General features: G+C 44.5%; 1 protein-coding gene across 3 annotated transcripts in view; it reads left to right on the top strand.

Moving 5' to 3' along the window:
* MEIS1 (Meis homeobox 1) overlaps positions 1 to 27,366 on the top strand; it is a 105,554-nt gene that overhangs the window by 66,243 nt on the left and 11,945 nt on the right. For all 3 annotated transcript variants that reach the window (XM_084513773.1, XM_084513772.1, XM_084513774.1), the window contains exon 9: positions 17,024 to 17,100. In XM_084513773.1, the coding sequence (XP_084369899.1) occupies positions 17,024 to 17,100 (77 nt within the window). The remainder of the gene's footprint in view (positions 1 to 17,023; positions 17,101 to 27,366) is intronic.

The following is a 27,366-nucleotide window of genomic DNA, read 5'->3' as shown; positions in this document are numbered from 1 at the left end:
TACCTCGGCGCAGCAGTTACTGAACAGAAACAGGTGTGAGCACTTTCCGGATTCATTTTTACTCTGTAAACACACGGCGATTTAAGGGGAAATATTTACCAAAAAAAACGAGGGGAAAGAACGTCTGCAAATGAGGCAGTAATGGACAGTTGCCCTTTATGTACTGATGGATTTCTCAATGGTTAAGTAAATTAAAGCAAATGCTAGAAAAATCAATAGGCTTGCAGAGTCTTGGTTGTGCCTCATAGACTTCAGGACAGAATGACAGATGTGGTGCATATGACCCATTTAAGTATTAATGCTTGGGAAATTGCCTCTGCGTGCGAGGTTATAGGCCTAGAAATATTGTTAGATTAAATTACAGACAATAATATTTTTAAGCATATACGGAATTTATATGTTTCAGTTTAGTTGTTCCTGCGCGTTAAGGTTGGCCCTGCAAGATGAGTTGCGTACTTGTGTCTCTGGAACGGTAAATCAGTTGTTAACACGTTCGAGCACTGAATCCTCTTTTTCCAGGGCTGCTGAGGATCGCCAAGTGTGTTGCACGCTACGGGGCTATGGCCAGGGAGGGAATGTGATCCCTAGCAAATGTAGCATATAAGTGAGTCTAAATTAAAGATTATTACAAGATGGCTTTCCAAATGCTGGGAGGGCTTGTGCAACGCAGAGCATCGCTGTTCAGCCGGGTTGTTCTGTGGGGCTAAGCACAAAGTGAAGCACAGGGTGCATGGTTGAGGCAAGGCAGCCATGAAGTCAGACCTTTCTCGCCGTTCCCTGCAAATGCCATGATTGCAACGGGGCACGTTTGCAGAGGTGAGATGAGTAAAAATTGACCCCGTGCAGAAATCCTCCCCAGATAGCGGCGTTGTGATTAATCCAACTCGAGATGAGCTGGTATTCACCATCTACATTTTTTTTTTGTCGTGTCTTGCCATCCTCCCACTGCAGTGCTGGGGTGGCAGACCAAGGTAACGGTGTCTGTGCCACCTGCGGAAGGAGCATGGGGCAAACACTTCAGTCCCCCCATGGCAGGGTGGGCGCCAGGCAGAGCAGCAGGTTGGCAGCGTTGGCCACCGCACCTCGCTGGCATCCTGACGTCACCCCGGGTGCTCGCTCCCGTGTTAGATACAGCTGCTATGTTTAATGTTTAAGGCAGCTTTAGACTTTGGCAATTACGTGCCTATGCCTTGCTGGAGTCTTTGCAGGGGAAGCGTTGGTGTGTGCCTTTCAAATATTAACTCACAGTGCTCCTATTTCACTGCCATTTATGTAATAGATGTCTCTTCCTTTCATTTTTCTGCTCCTTGCTCATCTCTGATATTTTACTTTTGGGTACTGCTGCCTCTTTTCCATCTCTCCCCTTTCTTGCTTTCCTCTTCCTTTTCCCTAAAATGTGAGAACTCACCCGGGAGCCAAACAAAAGCTCTCCGCCAGGTGTAGCGGCCACGCGCTGCGACCGGCAGCAAAACGCCGCCACGGCAGCGGGGCAGATTATTGCGACTCGGGGGCCTGTTGAGGGCTTGTTTGCGTGTTCAGGAGGGATGAGGGAGGCTCATCCTGAAGGCTGTCAGGCCAGGGCTGAGCGATGGCAGCCCCTTGCCATTTGCCCACGTCCAGCAGCATCATTGCTATGGAGACAAGGCGCAGGGACGAGGGCTGCCGCCGAGCGTCAGGCAGCATCCTCACCGGCTGCTGCAGCCGCCAGCCACTCGCGGCAGCACGCTCGAGCTGATGGCCCTCAGTGGCAAAGCAGCCAAATCTCTATGATAGAAATGATGTCCAGGTTTTTGGGTGCGCAGGCAAATCGCTCCCAGCACCGGCCCCAGCCTTGGCAACTTCTTGCCTTGGTGATGAAAATTGTCTTTACCTGTTCTGTCGCTTTGATGTACCTCGTTGGCCTCCTTGTGTTATTTTGTGTGATGCAAAAGATGAAATGCATTTGTCAGGAGCCTGGGGCTTACCTGTGTGGTGGCATGGGATGGCCGTGGGCCTGTCCCATCACGGGCATTGCTGGGTCTTTATGTTGTGAGCCCTGGCAGCAGGGATGGGCAGGGAGCTGGCTTTCCTGCCCCATTGCCTGCCACAGCCATGGAGCATCCGCTTTCTAAGTTGCTGTAAAAATATGCTGACATAAAACCGACATTTGAAATACAGGGTGAGCGTTTCAGCACACATCTTTGTTATAAAAGTCATGGGACATTTGAGAACGAGATTAGAAAAAGATACATTGGCTTTATAGCCATCGTTTTGCAGCATTCATCTTTTAGTCCTTGCATTTTAAGGCTGCAAATTCATTTTTGGTTTGGCAGCAAATGGCAACTCGGAAAGAAGTGGTACTGGCTGAAACATGCTGCTACACTTTTGAGTATAAAAGTTTGCTTTTAAAAAACTTCTGGTATTGCATTTATTTCCTTTGAGCAAATTGATTTCCCCCCCTCCCTGTGATGCTGAAGTACATTTGGCAGTAATCAGTTTATCCTTATTAGAAACCATGGTAAAAGGCATAGTTGCTGAGTCAATTCGCTCCCTTTACTTCCCCTATTGAGCCTTAATGTGTCCCAGTCCCCACCCCTTACAGTGAAAACATCATCAATTATAGGGCTGACAGGAGCCTGGGGCTCGGTGTAGGTTGCTCCTTGGGGTTATTCATCTTGCACCAAAACACCTGGCACTCAGCAACATTCATCACTTCCCCCTACCTAAAATGATTGAGTAAACAGTGGGGTGAATCATCAGAGGGAAAAAAAAAAAAGGGGGGGGGTGGGGAAATGAGTTTGCATATGTTGGAGGCAACTTTGGGCTTGAACAGCAGGAGAATAGTACCATCAACTGCATTTGCTCTGGTTTGGTCCCATGGTACGTGTATTTGCTCCATACACCCCCAAATCCCCTCTGGCGGGAAATGTTTCAAAGTGGGATCTTCATCCTTAAATTTGATACGGCAAACTCTTTTTCTCCAAAACCTCTAGAAATAGAAAAGCACAGAATAAAATGTGCTTTGTTACAGTCGTCTCCCCTCCAACCAAAACAAAGCAAACCAAACCCACCCAGCCAAGCGAATCCAAACAATGAAACCTCAAACTTAGCGATTATTTAAATTTTCAAAGTTATCTTGAAAAAATACGGACTTTGCTTCCCTTTACCCCCAAAATATAATGCGGACATGATAAGGCAGGAGAAATTCCCTTGGCCGTCCACCTGGGTTGTTTTTGCGCCTGGTGCTGCGGTTAGATGGTTGTCTAAATAAACAGAGATTATGCACGGGGCTTTATCTCAAAGCTGGCACTGGTTATCACGCTGCTTCCTCCCACTCCCTCCCTCCGATTGTGAGTTGTATAAGAAGACTTAGCAAGCATAACTTACAGCTGATAACCTTTGAATGTTAGTTCAAGGAAGCTGTGCCATAGTAACAAAAATCATGCAAACGCCGTTGCAGCCTACTCAAATGAGCGGCAATTTGCCCGGAGCGCTGATTTAGGAGAAGAAATACTCGCTTGGCTTTTTACTCCCAGAGCTTGATTTGCATTTGGCCTCTGCGGAAATGATCGATAATTTTAATATTTGAACAATAGGAAAAGATGCCGGGAATGATCTCGTGTTTGTTCTTCAAGCCATCTCCCTACTGGGGGTCTGATTTTGAACGTTTGTTGACAGAAGGAAGCTGTAATGCGTCACTTGGACAAATTGCTCCAGCCCTGCAGCCTGGGCGTGAATTGCTCCTGACTGCAGCGCTGGAAGAAGCCACTGTTGACATTTGTGTTTGGTGGTAAATGATAGATACCTGAGTGTGGGGCGTAAAAAGGGGCTGGCAGGTATCAGGCAGCTCATGGCCCTCCATAAAAGCAAACAAGCGACTTCCCCGTGGTTGTGCGCACGCGTGAAATTCAAAATAGCCTTTTCTGAGTGTGTCTTGGCGGGCTGATGGGAGCTGGTGATGTGCAACACATGAAGAGGAGGATAAAGGTCTCCGGGGTCTTCGCAGTATGCTTTCCAAAAAGAAAAAAGAAAAAAAAAAAAAAAAAGAGTGAATGGAGGGGGAAGGCAAGGCGTCCACTCAGTACCGCGAGGCAATGTCATCGCGATGTTGGAAAGCCAGCTCAGAGCGACCGGGTGAGCGCGGGCATTTCTGCCCTTGTCGTTCGCATTACTGCAGTGCCATGCGCCCAGTTACACAATGCATAAAAGCGAGGGTTATTTCTAGGACAGATAATTGAACATTAATACTCGTTGACATTGTCGTAGGAATGATATGTCAACCTGACAGGGCCTATGTGCTTACATCTGCTGATCGGCCGCAGACGAAGGGGGGTGTTTGGCAGATCAGACCCGGGGCCTTGCTGCCGCCCAGCCGGGGATGATACAGCCGTTAATCACAAGCTGCCATCTTGGGCTGGCTTCCCTAAAACTCTGGTCGTGTCCCAGCCTTTAGGGGTGCAGATAGTAGGGTGCAAAATTACCTCGACCCCCTTGCATGCCCGCGTACCCCTGTGCGCGTAAATAAGTACATGCTCGTGAAAAATCCAGCATGAGCATCCTTAATGCTGCACTTGCATAAGTGCCGCAGTTGCCTGAAACAACTGTTTTCAGTCTAGTGAGATAAAAATTAAAAAAAAAAAAAAAAAAAAAAAAAAAGTGGAATAGTTGAGAAGTTCCTCAGAATGGCTGAGAGCATGATCAAGCTTGATGAGGTGTTTCTAATTAACTCTATCTTAGGAATTAACTGACATAAAAATGGTAGCAGAATTAGCATCTTTTGTTTTAGTGTCTTTTTTTCCCTCTCCTTCTGGATGTCAGCAGACCCTTCAAGACAGCCTGCTCTATATAAAGTAGTCATATTGCATGCACGCTCTTGTCCCAAAGACCAGCCAAAATCACACAAACGCTGCCTTTCAATATCATTTTAAAAGAAGTCTTCAGAGAGCTAATGCCTTTGTCACAGTGTTTCTGCGGCCACACTTTGCTGCAAAAGTAACTGTTCAGAGGAACAAGCAGCAGACAGAAAACAATTACAGGGGGCTCTGACACTGGAGTCAGTCCTACTTCCTTAAAATAGGGCTAAACATCATGTTTGCCATGTCTCATGTGGAGTTGGGCTCTGCATAGAATGCTATAAAATAGGGCCCTTGAGAACATCTATTATCACATTTTGGTTAACATCACAGATTTTAAAAATCCCAGTTGCACCGAAGCCATGAAATAAAGCTTTCATCTGTAAAGATCCAGTTTCTCTTTGTTATTAAAATAAATGAAGCCATTAAACAAAATATAAGCATATAATAGTCGAGTTCATCATTTTGTGTCATCAAAATGATGAATTCTACATTTTTTTTAATTGGAGTAGTCATCTTTGAAAGGTCCATGTATAGAGCAAGATCAAATGTGCCTGCTTTCTCGTTCTTACTTTCTGACTTGTTAGTGGTGACATTTTTTTTGTTTTTTGGCTAGTTTCATTTAGGTCTTTATAAAAGAAAAGGAAGAGGAAGCAGAGGGGGGCTTTTGAGCTCGGTGTTGATATATGAATTAATTGATTAAGTATTATCCTCATGAATTATTAACAGCCATCATATCATAAATGTGCTGAAAGTGACATGCAGCCTAAATGCTGTTGCTTCCAAATACGTTGGTTGTCTCTTTTATGGCAGCATCTGTGCAGGCATCTGCACGTGGGTGGTGTAGGATGTGTTTGGACCTTGAAGGAGACCAGCTAGGAGAGGATGGAGATGCTCAGGCTGAGGATGGGGCAGAGATGGGCTTCTCATGGCTGACTCTTCTGGCTTTTGAAAAGCTCTTTCCAAAACCCACTGTTCTGGCTTTATCAGTCCATCAGCCTGCAGAAGAAACCACGCTGAGGCATAACCTCAGTGTTGCCCACAGGTTTAAACCCTGACATCTGGGGCCACACAGAGCCCTTTTTCCCCCTCTTCTTTTAAGCAGGGCTGCTTGACTTCCTATAAAAGTCTTCTTGCAGTCAACGGGGGAAGAGCTGCCTTGACTTTGGAAAGGAGAAGGTTATTTTTACTAGGAGAGCCCTCTCAATCCAAGCAGATTTTCAAAAGGGAAGAGTCATATCCTGGAGACCATCCAATTCTTTTTAATGAGGTTTTAATAAAGAAAGGAATCAATGTATGGTGAACTTGTAGGCAAATGCATGTTAATGTAGGGTTAAATGTAGAGATCTGGGGGAGAATCAGCATCTGTTTTTTCCTGGCTCTCGGGAGATCCGTATCCTACTTTTTTCGTTCACGTCCTTGCACATGTAAATATCATCCTGGAAACACACGCCTGTTTCATTCTTAAATTCATTAGTGTTATCAGCCAGGTTTCTTTGCTAAGTAGGGTAAATAATTAATTAGAGCGGTTGTTTTCTTTTGGAGACTTCTTAGTTCATCTCTTGGAGTTAAATTTTAGCCCAGGCTGGTCAGAAAGTCTGTGCTTCTGCACAGTTCGGCACCCTGAAGCCAGTCAAAGAGATTTCACACGCTGAATTTGTGTAGATAAACGAATTCTCTAGTCAGAAAGGAGAATTGCTTAGTCAAGTTTGCAGAGTTGAGGCTTGGCTGTATTATTCATATATGCAATCTTACTGAACTCGGGCCATTTTAACAGAGGGGAACTCTAGACCTAAGGAATGAAAGTAATTTATGAGGGACTCTGATGTTAAAGGTAAAAAATAATGGAAAATGAACTTACCAGCCATGTAAAAGCTGGGATGAGTAAAATGAGAGAGCCTGAAACAGCTCGCTCCGTGCTGGAAAGTGAAACCTGGCTCCAGCACAGGTAAATTGTATTTGGTTTTCCTCCTCAGATCTGTATGCGCTCCTATTTGGCAGATGTTGAACTGATAATGCCTGCGTGTTAAAGAATTCAGATTGTTTCTTTTGCCACCTTTGCAGCTGATGAAAATGCAAGTAGACCTTCCTAATGAATATTAATAAGAGCGATGGCTTGGATAGCATACAAGCCTGTGTCTCTTTGGAGCTCAGGTGGGGTAGTCAGAGGATTGTTGTGGCTGGGAATTTACATGCTTTTTAAGAATAAACTTCCTGAATTCTTTTGTATTCTCCTTTAAAAGCTGATGTCTGTTAACAGCAGCATGCTCTCGCGGGCACGTTTTGTTTCTCTTTCCCTTTCTAGACGCTTAGTGAAATTATTACTGTAGATGAAATCTCTGTGTTTTTTAAAACAAGGTAATTTATTAAGTGAGGAGAGAAAGAGGCTCCATCCCTTAAATTTACCTTCAGCTGAGTGTTAATTGTATCAATAGGAATGATTTATTTCAGTTTTTGTTGAATTTTGCTTTTCACGTGCGCTGTTCTCCCAGGCAGCTGTGGCAGTTGTCAGCAGAAAAGGGAGATGTCACTGATGTGTGCTGGGTATCCAAATGTCCAGCGAGGCTTTGAAGTAGGTTCCATGCAGGTAGTTAATGGTGCAGCTCGTTAGGCCATCTCCCAGACCTCACACATCGAGGTAAGAGGGAGATGGTCTCACGGAGAGGCTGGGGAAAGGAACCCAGAGGGAGATTCAAGCAGGGAGCTTTTCAGTGAGAGCCCCGTGAGCAGTTGCCACCTCTCCGGAGCTCTTGGTGATGCCAGCACGGTGTCAGGGCTTGGCAGCAACATTGGCCTCCTCCTTTTGTCATTCCATAGGGTTTGCCATTGCTTTTCTTCTCTGTCTCTGTCTGAGCAATCCTGGCTGGACCTGAAGTTTGCTCACTTGTGAAAATCACCACTACCAACCCCTCAGCCCCTGTCACAGGTCCCATTTTATCTCCTGCTCTTCCTCCAGCCCCCCCTCCCAGAGCCTCCTAGCTGTGCAAAACCAAGGTTCCTTCTATTAATAACTTCCCACTCATTGAGAGCTGCAGAGGCACACTTGAAAAAGAGGTCTCGAGTGGTTCAAAACTCAAAAGAATCAGAGGGATGTGTGTTTATTATGAAAAAACAAAAAACTCACCTTGTGCCTATAATGAGGTTGTGTGCCTGACTTTTGTGTGCCTGTGCAGGGCAGAGTTGTTTTGCAAAGTGGTGGTTTGGGTCATTTCCCTGTGCTTGCAAGTGATGCAGTGGTGAGAGGACGCTTTTGGAGTTTTTCATTAAGTTTCAGTAATGGAGATGTCTGCATGTTGTCATTGATGGCAAATACATAGTCAGAGCTACTCTGCATTCACTCAGCAAAGGAACTTTTTCTTTCCGAAACTTCAAAACATGAAAAAAGCCCCCCAGCTCTCAAAAGAGAAACGCTCACATGGATGCAGCTCATTTCCCATTTTGCAAAAGGCCTTTTCTTACCCTTCCCTTGTCATGACAAAAAGGCTCAATTTTTTATTTCTTCTTAAAGCCAATAGAAGGGGAGAAGAGGGAAGAAGGGGAGAGTCATTAAAATGCAGTTCTTTCAATTATGCCCCGTTATTTGTCATCTTTATTGCTTTTCTATAGTTTCCATTGCACCTTTAATAGTACGCCTGGTCAGAAAAGGTGAGCTGGAATGTGAACACACTTGGCTGCCGCCGCCGTGAGTGCCTACGAGCTGTGCTCGAATCCCCGTCCCTGCAGATTTTAATGTCCCCGCAGACTGCTGGCAGCCTGCTTCCAGCTGTGGCAGGCATGATGCAGTGAATTGCTTTTGAATGTTCTTTACTCAAATAGGCAGTAATTACAAGCTTAAAGAGGTTTAGTGGTCCAGTAAACTACATAATCACCCCTGAATTAGCCCGGGCTCATCAGTTGCAGTCCAGCAACCTCAAGACTGCTGTTTGTATGCAGGCTTGATCACGTAGCAACCTGAGCAGCAGGTGTGGAACAGCAAGAATCCCCCATAAACACAACTGTCTACTGGGGACAATGATCTCTAATGAGATGAGGCTACAGCATCACTGTAATTTAAGTGGGAAAATTAACGCCGCAGAATGTGCACTACTTCCAAGAGTCTCTGCTTCTTCTGAGAATGGTGGTGTTTCTCTAGCTCTTTCTTTTTTTCCCTCCTTTTTATTTTCCTCCTGGATCTTTAAATGCATTTTTTTTTTTTTTTTATGAAGAACACGTTGTGTTTTTGCTTATAAGTTGAGCGGGCTTTATTCTTTTACAAGGATACGTTGTGAATATTTAATGGTGGACGGGGCATCTGTTCAAGGACTTTCCATGCCAACAAAGCGGCGTTGCAAAATAGCAGCAATATCTTTTCATTTCCTTCCTCGGTGTGGTTTTTGTTGCTGTTTGTTTGTTTATTTTTTTTTTTTTTAGTAGAAAACGTTCAAATGTAAAACCTGCCTCGTGTTGGCGTTGGAGATGGGCACCTCAGTGTGGTGCCTTGAACTTCCTTTCCATGTCCGCTTGGTCCCTCCATGGGAAAATGTGGCGTGAGGCTTCCCAAATTGTTTGGGGTGCTGTCTCCCTAAGGATCATCCCTAAAGCTCCTGCTCCACCCTAAAGCTGGGGGCTGATGTTCAGGACCTTACTCCTTCTCCCTTGTCACTCCACTGGGGACGGATACGGTGCAGTGGGGGCGTTTTTATCCCCCACGTACATTTTGAAATGCCAAAGGCAGCCTGAGAAAGCCAGCAGAAAGCACAAATAAAAGCTTTAGGCGGAGATCTGTGGGATTACAACCGCTGGCGCTGGCGTTTAGCAGAGATTGTGGAGTTATTTCCGAGCCCACCTGTTTAGAAAGTCATTTAAGGTAGATAAGGACAGTGACTTATTGCTGAGAAAAGGCTTCTGGTTAGGAGATATTTACCTGAGCTAATCTGTGTTAGGCTGCCTCTGAAAACAACAGAAGCACTTTTATGGAGTTCCCAGGTAGTTTGGATTTCCTTTAACATGCCGGGGACAGAAAGAGATTAAAAAAAAACAACAACAAAAAAAAACCTCCCTGCCACTCACCCAGCAGAGGCAGGGGGGATTTGGGATGCTTTGCAGGGCTGCAGCTCACCTTCCTGCCACCTCAGTGGCCTTCTAACTAAAAACCTTCATTTGTAGGATGTGGATTTCAGCTCTAATGTGGTTGGAAGTCTGATGATGCATTTCCTCGGTTACTTCGGTGTCACTTGGATGTAATATTTCATTGTTTTCAGTCGTGTGCTGTGCTGAAGACAGTTTTGCTGATCTTTTCGGATGCAATACTTACTTTAATTACCCTGTCCTTGGTTATTTTTAGGCTGTGGCACAGCAATAAGATGATAATAAAGAAAAAACAGGGCATGGAAAGGGAAAGTGCACTGGCCATGTCCCATTATCACAAATTGTCTTGACACTAGAGCAAAAAAAAAAAATCACTTCTTAAGCTTATTAAGAGAAGCTGATGTGTGTGTGCAAGTCCCACGTGTGTTTCTGCATGCACATACGTCCAGGCACTAAAGGAATGTAGGAGATGGGAAAATCTCCACTCAATTACCCTGGTATGGCGGGGGAGTGTCTGCATGGACACAGCTTCAGCTGCAAGCTGGTATGCGCCGGGGCAAGCTCCAAACACTGAGGTCTATCAGAGTGTCTCCAAAAGGAAATAGCAGGAGCACCACGGCTTGGACCAGCTAGAGCTGAACTGGAAAAGGCAGCGGGTAATAATATATGGTATGGAAGGAATAATATTGTAGCAGCCAGGGGATGGATTAGGTCAGTTAAAAGGTTTTTCCATTTTCTGACTTCTGTAATATCCTGTGCGAGGGATGATCTGAACTTTTTTTTTCCTTAATGAGTGCTCACATTATGAATAATTTGATGGGGCCACCAGAGAAGTATTGGCAGCGCATCCAAAACCATACCATGCCTCTCCATCAGCCTTGGAAAGGATATTTATGTTAGCAAATGCCAAAAGTTGTTCACAGACAACTCTTGCAAGAAAATTATTTACAAAAGGGGAAATGGGAAATAAGAGAAGCAAAGAGCTTTTTTTTCCCCCCCCAACACAACTCCTTCATTAAACAGTGTCGCTGTTGCCCATACCTCTTCCCCGTCTTCAGCCCCCACAAATAGAAAGTCTCCCCCACCTCCCAGCCCCCTGCCTGCAAAAGCAAAGCCAGCCCTGTTTAATCAGCTCTCTCTACGAGCGCATGTTGGGATGTTAAAACTTTGGGGGGATTGGCTCTGTGCTTTACAGCGTGCATTTTCCTTGGGAGAGTCCGATTCTGCCTCTTTTCCCCCTTTTTATTTCTGGCGTGGTTGCCAAAGCCGCCTGCAAAGCTTTTTTGTAAGGGAAGCATCTCAGAGCCCACCTCGCAGGGATCAGCCTATACAGAAGTTAAGCTGCAACTCCTGGCCTTGCTGTAGCAGTGGAGGGATGCAGCAGTCGGGGGATGTGTCACGCTGCATGTTTTTCTGCATTTTTAACTTCACAAGCCTGAGCACGCCTGTTGGTTTAGCGATCACAGTTAGCAGTTCAGTAACTCTGGCAGCACCAGGATTTATTAACAGTAACGCTATGAAAATCTTACTGCGGGGATATTAAGCTATTATAATAAGTTGAGGAAATATTTTCTTTTGAAAGAGGAAAAGGCTGGCTTTGTCTGTAGTAGGGCTGTGTCATATGGGCTGCGTTTTCTTGCTGCGCTGAAAAAGCAACAGGGAGGTTTAAATGCCGAAGCCAGCTAACACTTCAACAGCATTATCAGGCTGACTCACCGCTCTCAGCCAAGGAAAAGACTGTGCAAACTTTGCAAAGGGTTTTTCTTCCTATCCTCCTAGATGCATTTCCAATAAAACAGCTTCCTGCTCAGTGTTTAGTGTTTCCTCCAGCGTGCGAGCCAGTCCCATGTGATAAACAGGATCAAGTTTTTGGCTTCCGAGTTGATTTTTTTTTTTTCCCCCCGAGCAGCTCACCTCCACTTGGCAACTTTTTACGGCCTGAATGTAAAGCAGGTCACAGAGCCTGCCTGCGATCCCTGCAGCCTGCAGAGTAGGTGAGCAGGCTGAAGGCAGTCTCTGTATCGCTCCCTCTGAATGGCAAGTGAAGGAAGCAGGTTGAAGTCTGGTGACTTTGCTGATAGTGATCCAAACATTTTTGGCTACTTGGTGAAGGCAGGAGCCCCCGTTATTCTTTCCGAGTCCAGTATGTGTGAGGACCCAGGGCTCAACTGCTATAAATTCAAGCTATGTTCTTCGACTGCACCATGCACTGCTTTTGTAATGCAAATGGTGGGCACAAAGTGTCCCTTTGATAATGTGCAGTCAGGAGACAAAAAGGCATTCACGGGAACAGGCAAACTAATTCATAAAGCTAAGAGACAATAGGAAAGCATTATGGATATTTAAAAAATATATATATCGTAGATCAATTTGATGGTGACCAATGTAAACAGTTCAAACGCAAGCCAGGAGGAGGCAGGGGAAGGGGAGAGCCCCCAAGCGCTGCGCTGGCGCGTTGGCTGACCCTGCACAAGTTTGGCTAAAGCAAGGATTCAGGGTTCAGCATGTCGCTGGGGGGCTTTATTCCAGTTACTGAGTAAGGTGCAGGCTGGGTTGCCATTCAGAAATGTTAAATTAACGTGGTTTTATTTTTCTTTTCTTGCTGAGGTTAGAAAATGGTTAATAGGGACTCCTGAGGGTGTAAATTTTGGGGGGTGGTTTCTCCCCCATCGCATACCAGAGCTTCTCTCAAGGTCATCTCGTGTTGGTGCATTAAACTTAGCTCCGGAGGAGGCAGAGGGCTGGAGGAAGGGGATGAAAGCACTTCCGAAATGGCTCTCCCGGCGCGTTCAGCCAAGCGGCAGCACCGCCGTGATAAGGGCGATGCTGGAGCGCTGCCACCGCTCCCCGTGTTAGATCAGTTCCTCCCCAGCCCCTTCCCCTGCCCCTCATAGTGCCACGTTGTGCTGGGAAATCACTCTTGCCTCCGGGCTTTGGTGGGGCCGGCTGGCAGGTTGGGTGCTGAGGCGGTGCCATGCTCCCCAAAATTACCAGGCTGGGGTGGAAAGGGGCAGTTTTGCCCCCTGGTATCTCAGCAGCAAGCCCCAGGCAGGATTGTTTCCAGCCCTTCTGTGACCATTAGGATGTGCTGCTCCAGTGGGTGAGTCAGAAGGGGAGGGAGTGTTATTGATACTTCTTTACCAGCGTGGATAAGATAAAGTCTATCACTGGCCTGGCATCCAGCACGGGCAGCTCGTGGTGGAAAATTTGATGAAAGGAGTACGTTTGGACAAGGAGGATCATTAAGATAGGGACTTGGACACCTTCCATCTGTATATTCTGTAGACTTTACCCAACTGGCTGTAGTCAAAGGTGGTAAAAAAAAAAAAAAAAAAGTCTTATTGTTTGTTTTGCTGAAAGTGATCTTGGCTGCATTAAAAAAGGGCTTTCATTAAGACTGCTGCTCTCTAAATACCATTCATAAAACAGTGAGGAGAGAATATGATGGAAAGTTACATTTTTCTCTCTGTCACTTTGATTTCTTTGTTACTGCTAAAATGACTGCTCTGACTCATATTTTGCATAGTTATTTTTACCTTTTCAAATGTTCCTTAACTGTTCATATTACCCTGGGCAAATCCCCCAGGGATAATTTTCATTTGCATGCAGACTTTGATGGTGTTATTAAGCAATCACTTCTGTACTAAGTCATTATTAAAAGTAATACCACAGAGCCTCAAAAACACATTAATGGTGCCAAACAATCCACATTTCAGCGCTAGATTTATGGTAAGGGAAAAGCACTAGGGCTCATACTGTTAGGTGGATGCAGCTCCATAATGCTGCAGCAGCATTACTGAATCCAGAGGAGCAGGGATTATCAGAAAATATCGGAGCTGGACTCGGTCATTTGCTGTCAGCCTTATTCTTTCAAATGTCTTTTTTTTTTTTTTTTTTTTTTTTTACGTGCCTGCTTCCTTCCTTTTTATTTTTTTTTTTTTATTTTTCCTCTTGGATTTTCCCTTTTTCTCTGGCCTTGGCAAGAAAGCCTGGCTGCAGTATTCCAGCATCCCCAGGCTGGTTCTGGGAAGGAGGGTCAGCCTTCCTATACGTAATCACCGTTTTATGGCTTTCACTCGCTCTTGAGGTGTTAATGCAGATCAAATGGAAAACACTCCAGCAAGAGCGTTACAGCTACTTGCACTGCCCCATGCACGGTCCCAATCGTTAATTCTTATTGTAAGACCTAAAGGTAATTCTGTTTGCTCTCCTAATGCATTGCAGCTCTCCCGGTGGTCCAGCATATCTTTTCTCAAATTCCCATCTTGATCAATTGTTTGCAAATAATTAAGCTTTTAAGAGATAATGGTAGGAGCTAATGTACACAACAAAGTAAAGGTCTCGAGTCACTGTTTATCGAACAGTGGTACAATTTGCTTTGATATCCCAAAGTGATCTGGAGTGATAGGTGTACTTGCCAACGGGAATCAGGGCATTGTTTTAAGACACACACTTCCATATTTCCATATATATATACACGTGCAAATGTTATATATAAAATATATACACATGCAAATACCCAATTAAAGCCATACATATCTGAATGCCTTTAAACAAGCCATTATAAAGCTTTAGGAGGGTGCCTGTTTTTGCTGCCTGGGTGAAATAAAGATCAGCAAAAGCACTTTTGAGTGAATTTCCTATTTCTTCATAAAATGGCAGTTCTCAGGGTTTCCCCCTTTCTCTCTGTTGCAATGTGATGTCTGCCTTTGCCTGTAGCCCAGGCCTTCCTAGCCCTGTGGGTGGGAATGCAACAAGGCTTTGAATGTTTTTATAGCAACCTAGCCTGTGGCATGCTGATTCTTTGTCAAGTCATTTTTTTTTTTTTTTTTTTTAGCCTACAAAGGAACAACTGGTACGATCTGCAGAAAGCTTATATAATAAGGATGCCCAGTGTTTAAGATATTTTAAACACACCCAGTTGTAGTTGAAAAGCCTGCCTGACACATTGGGAACCCTCAGCTAAGAGGGATTAGCGACATGAAGTCGTGGCTGCCATGTGATTCTGGGAGTTATAGATTTTTATTAAATTAAAAGTTTATGCTGTGCTAGGCTATGAGACCAAAAAAAAAAAAAAAATCAGATGACCTTAAACATCCCACAATTTAAGGAATTTGGGGTTTGGGACTTTTAAAGCAATTATTTTTACAGTGACTGTATTATTCTGATGGCTAATTTTATCCAGTCTTGTCTATTTGGAAAAAAGTCCAGAACAATTGAAAATTGCTTAATGGAGACAGAGTTCTCAATTCCAATAGCTAGAGGCTGTCTAGTAATTATTGCTTGCTGCATGAAATTAGACACAGTTTGTTCAATTACTTAAAATTAGATCACATGTAAGGTGGCAAAGTGAAATAAGAAAAAAAAAAGTATAATTTTGTCCTCGCTTGATAGTAAAGTAATGAAACGGGAAGCAAGCTATAAAGATGAAAATGTTGCAAATTGTCTCTGTAGGTTTTTTTTCTTTGAAGAGAAGCAAAATGTTATGTTCAGATAGATGGATGTAAGTCAAATATGACTTTGTTGGGGATGAACACATGTATAAGGCAGACTCTAAAATTCATACTGGACTTTAGCATGTGTAAAATGCAAATCACCCATAAAAAGAAGTGAACGTGCACAAAGTAGAGTGGGTTGTTTACAGATGTGCAGGTTATCTGTGGGCTTACTGTCAAGAACTGTGTTTGTGGAAGAATGGAAAGTTCCCTGCCACGTTTGGCAGGGTAAGCGTGTCTTCTGGAGCTGATGGCCATGGCAGTGGGCTTTGAAATGGGCACATTGGGCAATAGGATGCTACAGCAAAAATCCATATTTGGTGGAGTGAGGCAATTCAGCCCTGCAACGGAGCCATTAGATGTCAGATTAAGCTGTTTACAAGAGTATATAAAAGCTGCTAAATAGTTACGGTCCCAATAAGATCGCTGACTTTTATGAGGTTTTAAATTCTTACACTTTACAAGGTTTCAGTTTACATCTCCTGTAATATTATGCTGAAGAATACGTCCAAAGAATATGGGACTATTTGGGAAAAAACGGATGTGTGTATAACAGCAAATGCTTTCTGACAAACAACTGTTAAATGCAATGTTTGGGTAGGTCTAAACAGTTTTATCAAGCGATCTTACTGAAATGTTATGAAGTGCCTCGCAGCGGCCCAGATCTGGAGTCGGTGTGCGCTGACACTTGCACGTCCAAGTTAGGAGCCTTCTGACTTGTGAGCCAGAGCAGGGTTTCTCCTGGGGATTGCTACGTTTGTAATGTTTGGCCATTTCCTTGCGAGACAGTGACGTTTTTACATGGAGGGGAAGGATAGAAATGATATTGCTAATGTCGTTTCTAAATTCGAACTTGGATGTGGTTCTTGCTGGTGATTTATTAAGCAATCTGTATTCATGCAGAAGTGAATTTTCTGAGAAAGCAATCAAGTTCTCACAAGAAACTTAACTTATGATTTAATTTTAACATTATCTTCAATTAAACCAGTATTTATTTTCCGTCTCTTAGGATTAGTGCAGCACAGCTATGTTAATGTCAGGCAAAAATGTGCTGATCGCTGACCTTGTGTTGGCCTGTGTTCAAAATGCAGGCGTTTGTTTATGTTCAGGATGCTGATCTTATTTGCAAATTATTTTGGGGCACTGGCGAGATTTGTCTTCGCTATCTCAAAAATCATCAGTTCATTTTTAGTTTTCTAGTGAAGTGCTATATCGCATTCTTCATTGTTTTGTGAAATGCAGGAAAAAAAGAATTGTGATTTGAGTCTAATCACTCATTTGAGACAAGTGTAAAAACTTCCAGCTAATGCAACAAATATCCTTCTTGAGTATGAAGGTACTGCCAGTATCCTAAGTAGTTATTTTTCCACTTCACTAATCTTTATAATTGGCTTGTCTTTTACTGCCATTAATTAAGTGATGTAGTAGCCCATTAATAATTATAAAAGAGTGACACACCTCAGCATTTTCACCTTTCAATAATAGATGTCATGCGTCTGTTTTTTTTTTCTTTTTTTTTTTTATTGCTTTTTGTTTTGTTGTTTTGTTTTATTGTTTTGTTTTAATAAAAAACTAGGCAAAAAAAAATACATTGTTTTAAATGCATATATTTATTTTGGTGTCTTATAGCACCCTTACCCTTCAGAAGAACAGAAAAAGCAGTTGGCACAAGACACAGGGCTCACTATACTTCAAGTGAACAATTGGTAAGTAATTTTCCTTAGTGTTTCTATACCGCCTCTGGCACCCTCTGGCTAACACTTTGCATTTCTGAGGACACACCTTGCCTTGTCTGCTTCCCCCAGCAGTTTATCGATGCAAAAGTGGTAGAGACGGGCGAGTGGTTTCCATGATGGGAGCTACGAGGTTTTCCGCTGCAGAAAACCAGCAGTTTTTACTTGCCCATCGCTTTCTCAGCGATTTCAGTGGGTTTGCATCTGGGTACCAGTCCTCCTTTCTGGCTGAGGATGTGTCCTCTTCAATAGAGGGCCACATCCATTTGGAGAACTTTGTCGTTGAGAAGTTGGGTGAAAAAATGGGCACTGGGCCCCGTTTCTGCAGACTGTATTGTTATTTTGTGCTGCTGTCATGCTTTATTTAATGCTGTTGGTGGGGTTTTCTTTTTGACTTGACATCGTTATATCCATTTATTGGTTTGTTTAAAACGTTCAGTTTTTGAAAGCTTGAACAAACGTTGAGGACAATCTGTCTTTTTCCTGCTGAAGGACTGTGTGGAGCAAGTGTATTTATTTATTCTGGCCGAGGCTTGCTGGAGCCCCTGACTTGCTGTAGTAGTGATTGTTTTAAGGAAATTGGGATCTGTGCTGTTTGTGCAGTGGATTTTGAGTTGCTAACTTTTGGAGATGTGGTGAAGGCCCCCGGTGAAAATTACCTGTGATTTAAGTGTGAAGACACAACAGCAAACCCGTTAAAAATGTTTGATTTATTACCTTTTGTTCCTGCATCGAAATGCAGGTTTCTCCCACTGTCCCTGAGCTAGTGTCATATTTGAAGTGTATTGCAATCTAATACCTTGTAAAACTAAGTGTATCTAATTAATTGTCTTAATATTTTTAGATTAGTGTTTATGATGGGAAACCTTATCCTCTTTGAAGTAATACCCAGAAAATGGCCAAGGCGAACGGCGAGCCTGCTGGGGAAAAGGGAGGGAGGAATGCCAGTTTGCAGACAAAAGTATTTTTTTTCCGTTCAATAAGTGTCAGAGATTAATATTACTGAAGGTCTGATTACATGGCCTAATCCATTTTGGTGAATAAATTTGGTCTTGATGTCCATTGCACCTACATTAACAAACCCTCCTGTGTTAGAGAGAGTGGGAGCCTATGGGAGAGATTTCAGATATATTAAACCCCATTACAGAAAATGTAATTTCTGTCAATATAATCCCATGTATTCTTCAATTTAGTACTTTAGAGATAACAAGCTACTTACAATATATTTGCCTTTGGAGGATTAATTTACAAAGTGCACTATCTGGGAGACGCAGGCGGGCTCACATAAGCATAGCTTGTAAGGGTTATCAATTTCTGTGACCCCACAGCAGCCCTGGGAGATCAATTTTTTGAAGCCCTTTAAGACACCGAATAAAGGGAAATACCAAATACTTAGTACATGTGAAGTAGGCTTCCAAGATACTTTAAAATGGAGGAATAAAAGGCACTAAACATAAAATACACGTTACAAGTAAACGCAAACTGCAGTATTTTGGCTCAAGCCAGGAAAAACTAGTGTTTGTTTCAGCTCTATATTCTCCAGGTTTTGTCCAGCTGATACCCTCATTTCTGTGGTTGAAAGAGAGGTGGTGTGGTCGGTTGTAGGGGCCGTCTGTGTTTGTCAGGCGTCCTGTTTAATGGTAAGCTGGAAGCACAGCTCCCCTGGGTGATACAGGGAGGCTGAAGCAGCTCAGGCAAGGACATGGATCAGCTTCCAGCTGGAGCTGCATGTTGGGTGAGCATTGAAGGCTGGAGGCTGTGGGTGAAGGTGGGAGCAGATTCAGACAGGAACAGCACAGGAAAAGGGACAGGCAGGGGGTCTGGCCTGAGCACAGGATTCAGCCTGGGCACGTGGCTCAGTTTGGGATGGTCCATCAAAGATTTTCCAAATGATGAGCATGGGATGCTTTGAACTAGTACTGGTGGGATTTGTCCCGTGTGACTTTCCAGGGTGGTTTTTAGTACCCATCCCGCCTTGGATTTGAGTTTTACTTTGGCTTTGTGTCAGATGTGTTTTTATAAGTTCCTTATGTGCAAGGAAAGGAAAAAAAAAAAAAAAAAAAGTAGGTCAAAATACATTATAACTGAAGTCTTGTGGATGTAGGGCAGGCTTCCTCTGCTTGAGCTCGTTTGGTAATTCTGCCGTGGCGTTACAATTGTATAAATTATTGAGAGAATTCCCCTTTCCTCCCCAGCCCCACAAGATTTAACACTGTAGAGCCGGTCAGGGCTTTTTCAGTCACACGTGGTGGATGGAGATGCAAGGGTGTAGTAATCCAGCTGTTTGTGGTGGGTGCAGAAGAGCAAGGGGGCTGTGGGGCCGTGGCTGAGTGTGCAGGTTGCACAAACACACAGGAAGCAGCTGGCCGTGGGGTGAGCAACAGCTCCTCGGTTCTGGGGGCGCGGGCAACCCTCTCCCAGCCTTTCCCTGAAAAATACATTTCTGTGTAACGCGGCGTGCATGAGAACCAGTTCTTTTTGCCCAAATTGTTTGCTGTGGGGAAGAGCGAACGTATCGTTTCTGGTTTAGCTTCGCCTTTCTTCTGCGGGCTCATAAGTCATTCAGCCACAACTTTCAAAAAATTTCGCCTTCCTCCTTAGATTCTTCCCAACTTGTTAACACACATGTACATTTTTGTATTAATGATGAGTCATTGTAAATCACTGTTGCAGAGATTAAATAAAATGCTGAAGGGCAGGCTGGGTGCAGATCAGTCATAAATTATTGGCAGCAACACAGCATGTGGGAATACATGAAATGTGCATGAAAAACATAAACTCATGTCTGGTAGCATGGTCGTTAGCCCAGACTGGGAATGCTGGATTTTCTGGATAGAATTATAAGTTTGCCACAGAGAAGTCAGTGAAGAGAGCATTTGTTTTCTGCAGATTGAAAGCATTTGAACAATTTTTTTGTCATATTTTGAATGCCTTTACAGTATGTGCTAGTTGCATACTTCAGTTCTCGGCCGTAACGAAAAAATGGTGCTTTTCACATACGGCCTGCCCGGTGTTCGGGCTCCCCGGCTTGATGCACACAACTCCTATTGATGGTGGAGGAGTCACAGGAATGGGGTGATGATGTGAGACGTGCCATAAAACCTACCAGTGGTAGGGCGCATGTCTTCAAAAATACCACAGTTTTAACTCGACCCTTTTTCTTGTGTGTAAGTTGGATTTTTTTTTAATAACCCATGTGGAGGATTTCCCCCCTCCATATTCCTTTTTTTTTTTAGTAACAATTCTGCCTGCAAACCAGCAGTGTTTCCTCTTAGGACCACCGTTGTGCCACAGTTGGGTATTTGCACCGTGGGAAGCAGGAAGCCTTTACCGTGTTGCAAAAACTCTTGCAGGTAGGGAGGTAGCCAAGTTCGATACCTCGTCAGTCTAAATGAACTGGTCAGGTCCTCACCTTGCTAGTCGTTTAACCCCGCAGCACTTTGGGGTTTGGAGTACCACAACGTGAGCTGGAAGGGGCAACTTGGGTAGTCTTGACAGCGTTGCATATATGGACATGGAAGGGACCTGACGAAGTGCAGGTTAATAAGGTGCTTCTCCCCTGTGATAAAAGCCACCGCTCGGTGATTGAAATATCCAGGAGGTGTGATACAATCACTTATTACCTCAGCTGAGAGCCAGCCAGGCTATATTGAACAATCTATACGGTTTCCTTGTTTACTGCATCCCAGCTGAACCTCGTCCTGTTAAGAACTAATGGCAAATAATTACTCATGGCACTCTAAGGAGAGAGGTCAATTCTCATCAAGGGCTGTATTAGGTGTCAGGTGCTTGGTTCTGCTTTATGAAAGCCTAGGAATACACAGGTAAAGGTCTGTGTATTTGTATAATAATGCCCTTATGTATCTCTCTATGTTTACGTATCTATATGTGACTCTCTCTCTACATAGAATGCATGCAACCGCATTAAAATTATCTTTATAAATATATATAGATGAAGTTTACAAATTCTTAAATCTCCAAAGCGAGGGAGCGCCAGCCTTTTATTAGGTGTTTCCATTCTGCTTTTTCCAAAACGCCCTTGTGTTATCTAGGGCACAGACCAGACAATGATGGAGCAGCTAGTCAATATTTTATCTTACCCTCATTCGTCAGTGCTTCATTTGTTGAGCCGTATTCAAACCGTGCTTGAAGATGGAATTAATAATTCCTGATGGGCTTTCCTGTAGCGCTCACCACTGTAATACCCAGGTTCTCCACTACCTCCACTTACCTGTATATGCACTCATGTGCACGATATATTTACAGTTCCCCTGCAAAGAGGGAGCATAGTATTGTGGTTGTGCAGGTGAGGAACTGAGCCTGCAGGAGGTTCATCCAGCCCATCCACTGGTTTGGGGTCGGGTTGGGACTGAGCTGACTCAGAATGATGGCACGTTATCCACATTCAGAGGCCCAACAATCTCCAAGTTCATGGAAACTCCAAGTTTTTAGTGTCTTGGCATCTAACATTTCCAAGCTCCAGTGCTGGGCACAGAGGAGAGGCACAAGGAGTTGGTAACTGCTGGTGAAAAGTTAGGTTTTGATGATTTACTCAGCAGCTCCCAAGCAGTCCAAGGCAGCAGCTAAAAATCCCGTCCTCCAGCGCTGCGTTCAGCTGCTCCAGCCAGGAGCTTTTATTTTCTTGCCATTCGCTGCCTTATTCACTCAACTTTGACGACGTTTATTTCCTGTAGAGATCAATTTTTCTACATGATAGTGATTTGTTCTCGTAACATAACCGTCATTGTGGTGGCTGAGGCTTTGGGCTCTATAAAAAATCATACCGTGAGCCGGTGACCGTACTGCTTGCCTATAAAGTGGATTAAGGAATAGGATGCAAGCAGCTCTAGCAATACAGTTTCCTACCTCTTGACTTCTTGATTTTATGACCTTGGCTTCTTTAAATGTCATTTTTGTGTATAATTTCCTAGGCTTGCAAAAAAAAATACCAAAAAACTAAACACAACAAACCAACCAAATACACTGGAAAAAATGATCAAATAATGCAAATTTCCCTAATCTCATTCTTGGAGACAGCTCAAGTTATTTTTGTTGAAACTTTATAAGGAAGAAATTCAATAAAAATAAAAATAAAAGATGAAAAATCCAACGCAGGCTGGGAGAGATGCAGAGGAAGGAGGAGCAGCCACACGGCTCTCCACCCCACCACCTTTTGGAAAGAAGTCCTATTTATCTCACTGTTTCTGGGGCTTGGCGCATCCAAATCACACCCCAGACACCCCAAATCCACAGGCTGCTGTTGCCCCATGATTCCCATGTGCACGTGGCCGAGCTCCATTGCAGCCCCTTGAGGGGGTGGCCAGACTCGGTTGGGGCTGGGCATTTAGTGCAGACATCAGCTTTGCTTAATTCCCTCGCCGAGGGTGAAACTCACCCCGAGCAAAAGGCCAGCACATGACCAGCGCGCCACTTTAGTCCCACTTAAGCACTATTTTTAGGGTGTAAGAGGGGGAGGAGGCCTGAAGGAGGGAGCACAGCAAAAGCAGGTGCCGGTCCTATATGCAGGGGTGGATTTTCACCCCCCACTGCCTACCAAATCGCAGGATACAATAAACAGGCAAGGCATTTGCTCTGCTGCTTTGCAGAGCGTGCCACACACGGGGATCTTTAGTTAGAGGTGGGTAAAATACACGCTTGTTTTCAGATTTATCTATTACTGCTTTTGTTGCAGTAAACAGATTAAACGAGAAAAGGTCAAGATGCAATTTGAATCTGTGTAATAACATAACAAATACTTTTCTCAGTAATCAGATACAGTAAATGCAAGTACTTATTTACTTGTAAATGTTAAAACATTCACAAATTATCCTCTCAACTTCAGCAATGCAAAATTAATCAGAGACCGTCAGATTTTGGAAACTATTCTACTTTTCTTCTTTCTGTAATTCAAGAATATGTTTACAGATGCCATTTAAACACTGCTTCTTTAATGGGAATGCATACAAAACCCAGAAGAATAGACGTAAGAAAGAATCTATTTTCCAGGTTTAAAGAACACATACAGTTTGTTATTCTGAAGAAAAATAAGACGTTAGGTGTTTGCAATGTGAAAATCACACCCTATACCTCCCCACCTCCCCCCAAAAACATACAAAACCCCAAGAAAAACGTTTAAAAAGTATCTTGCTGGGTGAATTGTTGTACCATTTGAGCAATTCGGAATATGTGCGGTAAATTAGCTGTTCTAAACATACCATGTGCTGGGCTTTTAAAGCAGATTTTTACATTTATGTTTTCACTAAGTCTTAGCTAATTGTTATGCCTTTCACCTTGAATGCCAATTGTAATAATAATATTACATCTGTAGTCTATTTCTCTGTTCTTAAATTACAGCAATCAGGAATACTCGCTAGGTAAAATACTGTATAGTTACTCATAAGAAAATATTGAAATCAGACGAAAAATGTTTAGCTTGCATATTGCCTTAGACAGCCCTGGAGAGCTGCCAGACAAGCAAGGTATTATTAGAAAAGCTGAGCAAATAGCTTGCAGGGGGAAGAGCTGTGGATTCAGAGCCATCAGGTACTGTCGTATCACCGGGTTTTAGAAGCACACTGGGTTTGTCAGTGTGTTTTGGTTCAGGAAAGCCGTTTAAAAGTGCGATGCAGTGGTGTAAATGTGCAGGGAGTTGTTTTGATGGGCAGGCTTAAGGAGCAAGGACACAGTTTGGGCACAAAAGGCGTGTTCTTCCCAAGGGGCAGATGCTTGGAGGAGGGAGATAAAAAGAGTTTAGGGGAAAACGCTCCCTTTGTCATCTGGGACTTCAGCTTGAGCAGGGGAAGAGCGCTCAGCCCAGGTCCCTGGGCTTGTTGCTCACTCCAGCCCTGCAGCCTGCGCCTGCCCCAGCTGGAAGGAGGCTTAAGCTGCCCCAAAACCATGGTCATGCTGTCCCAGAGAGCCAGGGGACCACGCATCCCCTGAGCGTTGACCTGATGGGCCCTGGGTCTGGGATGGGCAAAACCAGCGGATGAAATGCCATTTATTTCAGCAGCAGACATGGAGTCATTTTGCACGAGCTTAGTAATTAGCAGCAGCGTGAGCATTCAGTGAATAAAATAAATGGTGTTGGAAACAGTTGCAAGTGCATGGCAGCACAGATGCTTCTCGTGAGAGAGAGAGAAAGGTCAGATCCCATGGCAGGGTGCTGCACGTTGCCAGCGCTGTTTACCTGCTGGCAGAGGAGCTGGAGGTGCTCGGTGCTTTAGGAGTTAACATGCAGCAAAATTCATATTTTCCCTTGGGCTTTCCATCCTCTGCCACGGTGGTTTTGTACCTGACAAACTTTTTAGTCGGTGCATTAATATTCTGTAACAAATGTGCTGTCAGGTGTCACGAAGATAAGATTAAAAGGTACTGTTCAAACATTCTCCGGTTGCTCTTTTCTCCACTCCTGCCCTGGCTTTGCAGGGCAGGATCAGGGTAGGGGTCAGAAGTCTTTGTTAGCTGCTTCTTAAAAGGCTGAGACTCAGGTGTGCACTGCCTGAAAACAAGAGTTGAGCTTGGCAAAACATCCAGGGCGCTATTGTATTGTGGAAGTGCTGCATTGCAATCCAGGGGAGGGCTCCGTGCTGCCTTCTGTAAATAGGTCCCCGATAGGCAGGCTCGATATCCAAATAGGCAGCCTCGATATCCAAAAATAAATAAATAAATAAATAATACGGAGAGAGGCAGAAAGAAGGGGAGAGTAATTGTTTGTCATTTCTTTGCAAGTCAGGTTTTGGTCTATTCTTGTCAAATCTATCTGAAGTGTGTTTACATATAGTTTGCCTTTCTGGTATTCTGTGCTTGCACAGACCTGATCTCCACCTATTTTGTGTCAACAGTTGCTGAGATTGGTGTGCAGCGATTAACCACGGCGAAGTGAAACGCCAGCACGCTGGGAAAGGTGCCCTCAGAGACCCTCTCTCTCACTTACATCATGAGCTAGCTTCAGGCTGCACCTGCATAAAACAAACCGCATTTTTGAGTGGTTAAAAAGTCAGCCTGAAATATTAAAAATGGGGCAAATGTTGCCTCCTCGTTGGATAAAACAATTTTCTCTTCTCAAAAATGAAACACAGCCAGAGGCTCGGGGAGAGGAAGTGCTTCGGAGGGCGTGCGTTTTGCCCTGTCTGCCCTTAAATGATGCAGGGTAAATGATGTATGGCCGGCTATACCAGCATTAGAGCTAACGAGGCTTCTGTGTTTTATTTCACTTTTTCAAAGAAAAGAAAAGAAACGGCAGCAGATGCTGCAGAAAAAAAAAAAATATAATGTATTACTTCCCCAGTCCTCAACGAAATCTAGGTCATGTAACAGTTTCATGGGTTATTATTTGTTTTTCTGCCCAGGCACCATAGTCCTTGTGGCTTTTTGGCTGATGATAAAGTGCGGTATCAATTGCTCCTTTTTTATTCAGGCTTATCCAAGAGATGTCCGACTCCTCCTAGGTTTATAAAGGTGGTTTATACTCCTTGTTTTATCCCGTCTGGGGGGCTGAGCTTTGTACATCCCACGGTCTTACAAATTCCTTTTATCTTTGACATTCCTCTGACCTCCCCGTGCGTGTTTTGTTTTCATTGCTTTCCGAGGATGTCTTTTCTCCTTCCCCGAATAAAATGCCATCATGAGGAGGATTATAAGTAAAATGAATTACTTCACTTAATGGGAAATTATGTTTAGGTAAAGTAGATTACCAAGTAGGTTATTAGTAGTGGTTGGACAACAACATTTTGACGTAGGATGGCTTGGAGCGGGGAGTTCATCCTCAAGAAGCGTGTTGTTGTTTTGCAGGTTGGCCATGATTCAGAGTTGTGTCTTCTGTGGTTTCAGCCCCCCAAAAAAATATATATAAAAAAATATTTCAAACCAGTTCCGCAGGTGCCCACATCACAGAGCATACACCAACGCGCTCATGTTTGTTGTCTCAGCTGCGGTGGGGAGGGCCCGACCACAGGAATCAGAGCTTCCCTCATCTGCCCCGAGCTGCTTTCTCAAGGTATAGGCCAGAGCGATGCCAAGGCCTATTCCACGTGCGAACCACAGGTCCCACGGAGAGGTTCAGTGTGTCTTCTCCTCTTCAGGGAGCTTTTGGGTTGGTGACCCTTTGGTTGCTTCTCCGTGCCTCACAGGCTGGGAGGAGCTGGTGTGGGGGTGCTGCTTGGGCCTGGAGGAGCAGGCACGGCCTCCAGCCCTAAGGCCGTACCCGGGATACATCGGGGTGAACGGGGAGGAAGGGTGGCTGGACGAAGCTCCCAGCTGATGAATGAGAATCTTAGGCCTTGAAGGAGGTCCCGCTGTGTTTAGACCCCTTGTGTGGCAGGAGCAAGCCCGGAGATCATGTGGGCACCTCTCGCAAACATAACAGTGGCTTAAATAAGGGATGCTGTTGAATCAGCAGAGGAAAGGGAAATTGCAGAGGGAGAGGAGTGTTTGCAAAGCAATGGCAAGTTGTTTGCTGTCGGTTCTGGCCTGTTCCCAGGGAAATCCCTGCTGCCGAGTAGGACCCTGGCTGTTGGTTTGCAGCGATCTGCTGCTGGTGTGCACTGCCTGTGGTGTGTGCACCAGAGTTGGCCCTGCGTTACGGAGTCCGGTCGTGTGGGCTCTCCTGAAAGTTCAGATGGAAAATTGAGGTTCAGACCACCCTCCAGTGCACTGCATGGCACTGAGATTAACCACCCTTAGAGCCTGCAGTGGAAAAGGGACCACAAATTTTCCTGTGCCTGCACAGCATCTGTCCTTGCACGGAGTGAGTGTTTTTGGGGGAAGCAAGATTTTGGCCGACAGCGTGTCGCGTACCCAGTTGCAGCACTGTGCTGGGCCAACACTGTCCCAGGCATGAGTTAGAGCAGCTTTAGCAGTGCTCTGCTAGATGAATCCTTGCCATATTCCTTAAAGGCTAATTGTGGCACACGGAGATCAACAGAGTACAGCTGCACTGGGATTTGGGAGTAGGGAAGAGACAGGAGGTCAGCTCTGCTGGCACTTTGCCATTTAAAGATTTCCCCTTACATCATCTGGCTGCTGAGGGCGAGTTTACATCTGCTTTGCACCACGAGGGAATTGCGGTGTCAGGGAATGAGCTTTGCTGCGGGCCCCCCCAGCGCAGCCGAGGCCGGCAGCGCTGCATCTGCTGGGGCTCCGTGGCACCGGCGGGGAGAAGCATGGAAGCTGGACCCGGCTCGTCACCGGAGAGTTTTCATCTCGGCAGGGCTTTTTTATTTGAAGGCAGAATGGCAT

Source organism: Aythya ferina (genome assembly GCF_964211825.1).
Source record: "Aythya ferina genome assembly, chromosome: 3".
NCBI lineage: Eukaryota > Metazoa > Chordata > Aves > Anseriformes > Anatidae > Aythya > Aythya ferina.
The sequence above is the reverse complement of the archived record's forward strand: the minus strand, read 5'-3'. Positions and strand labels throughout refer to the sequence as shown.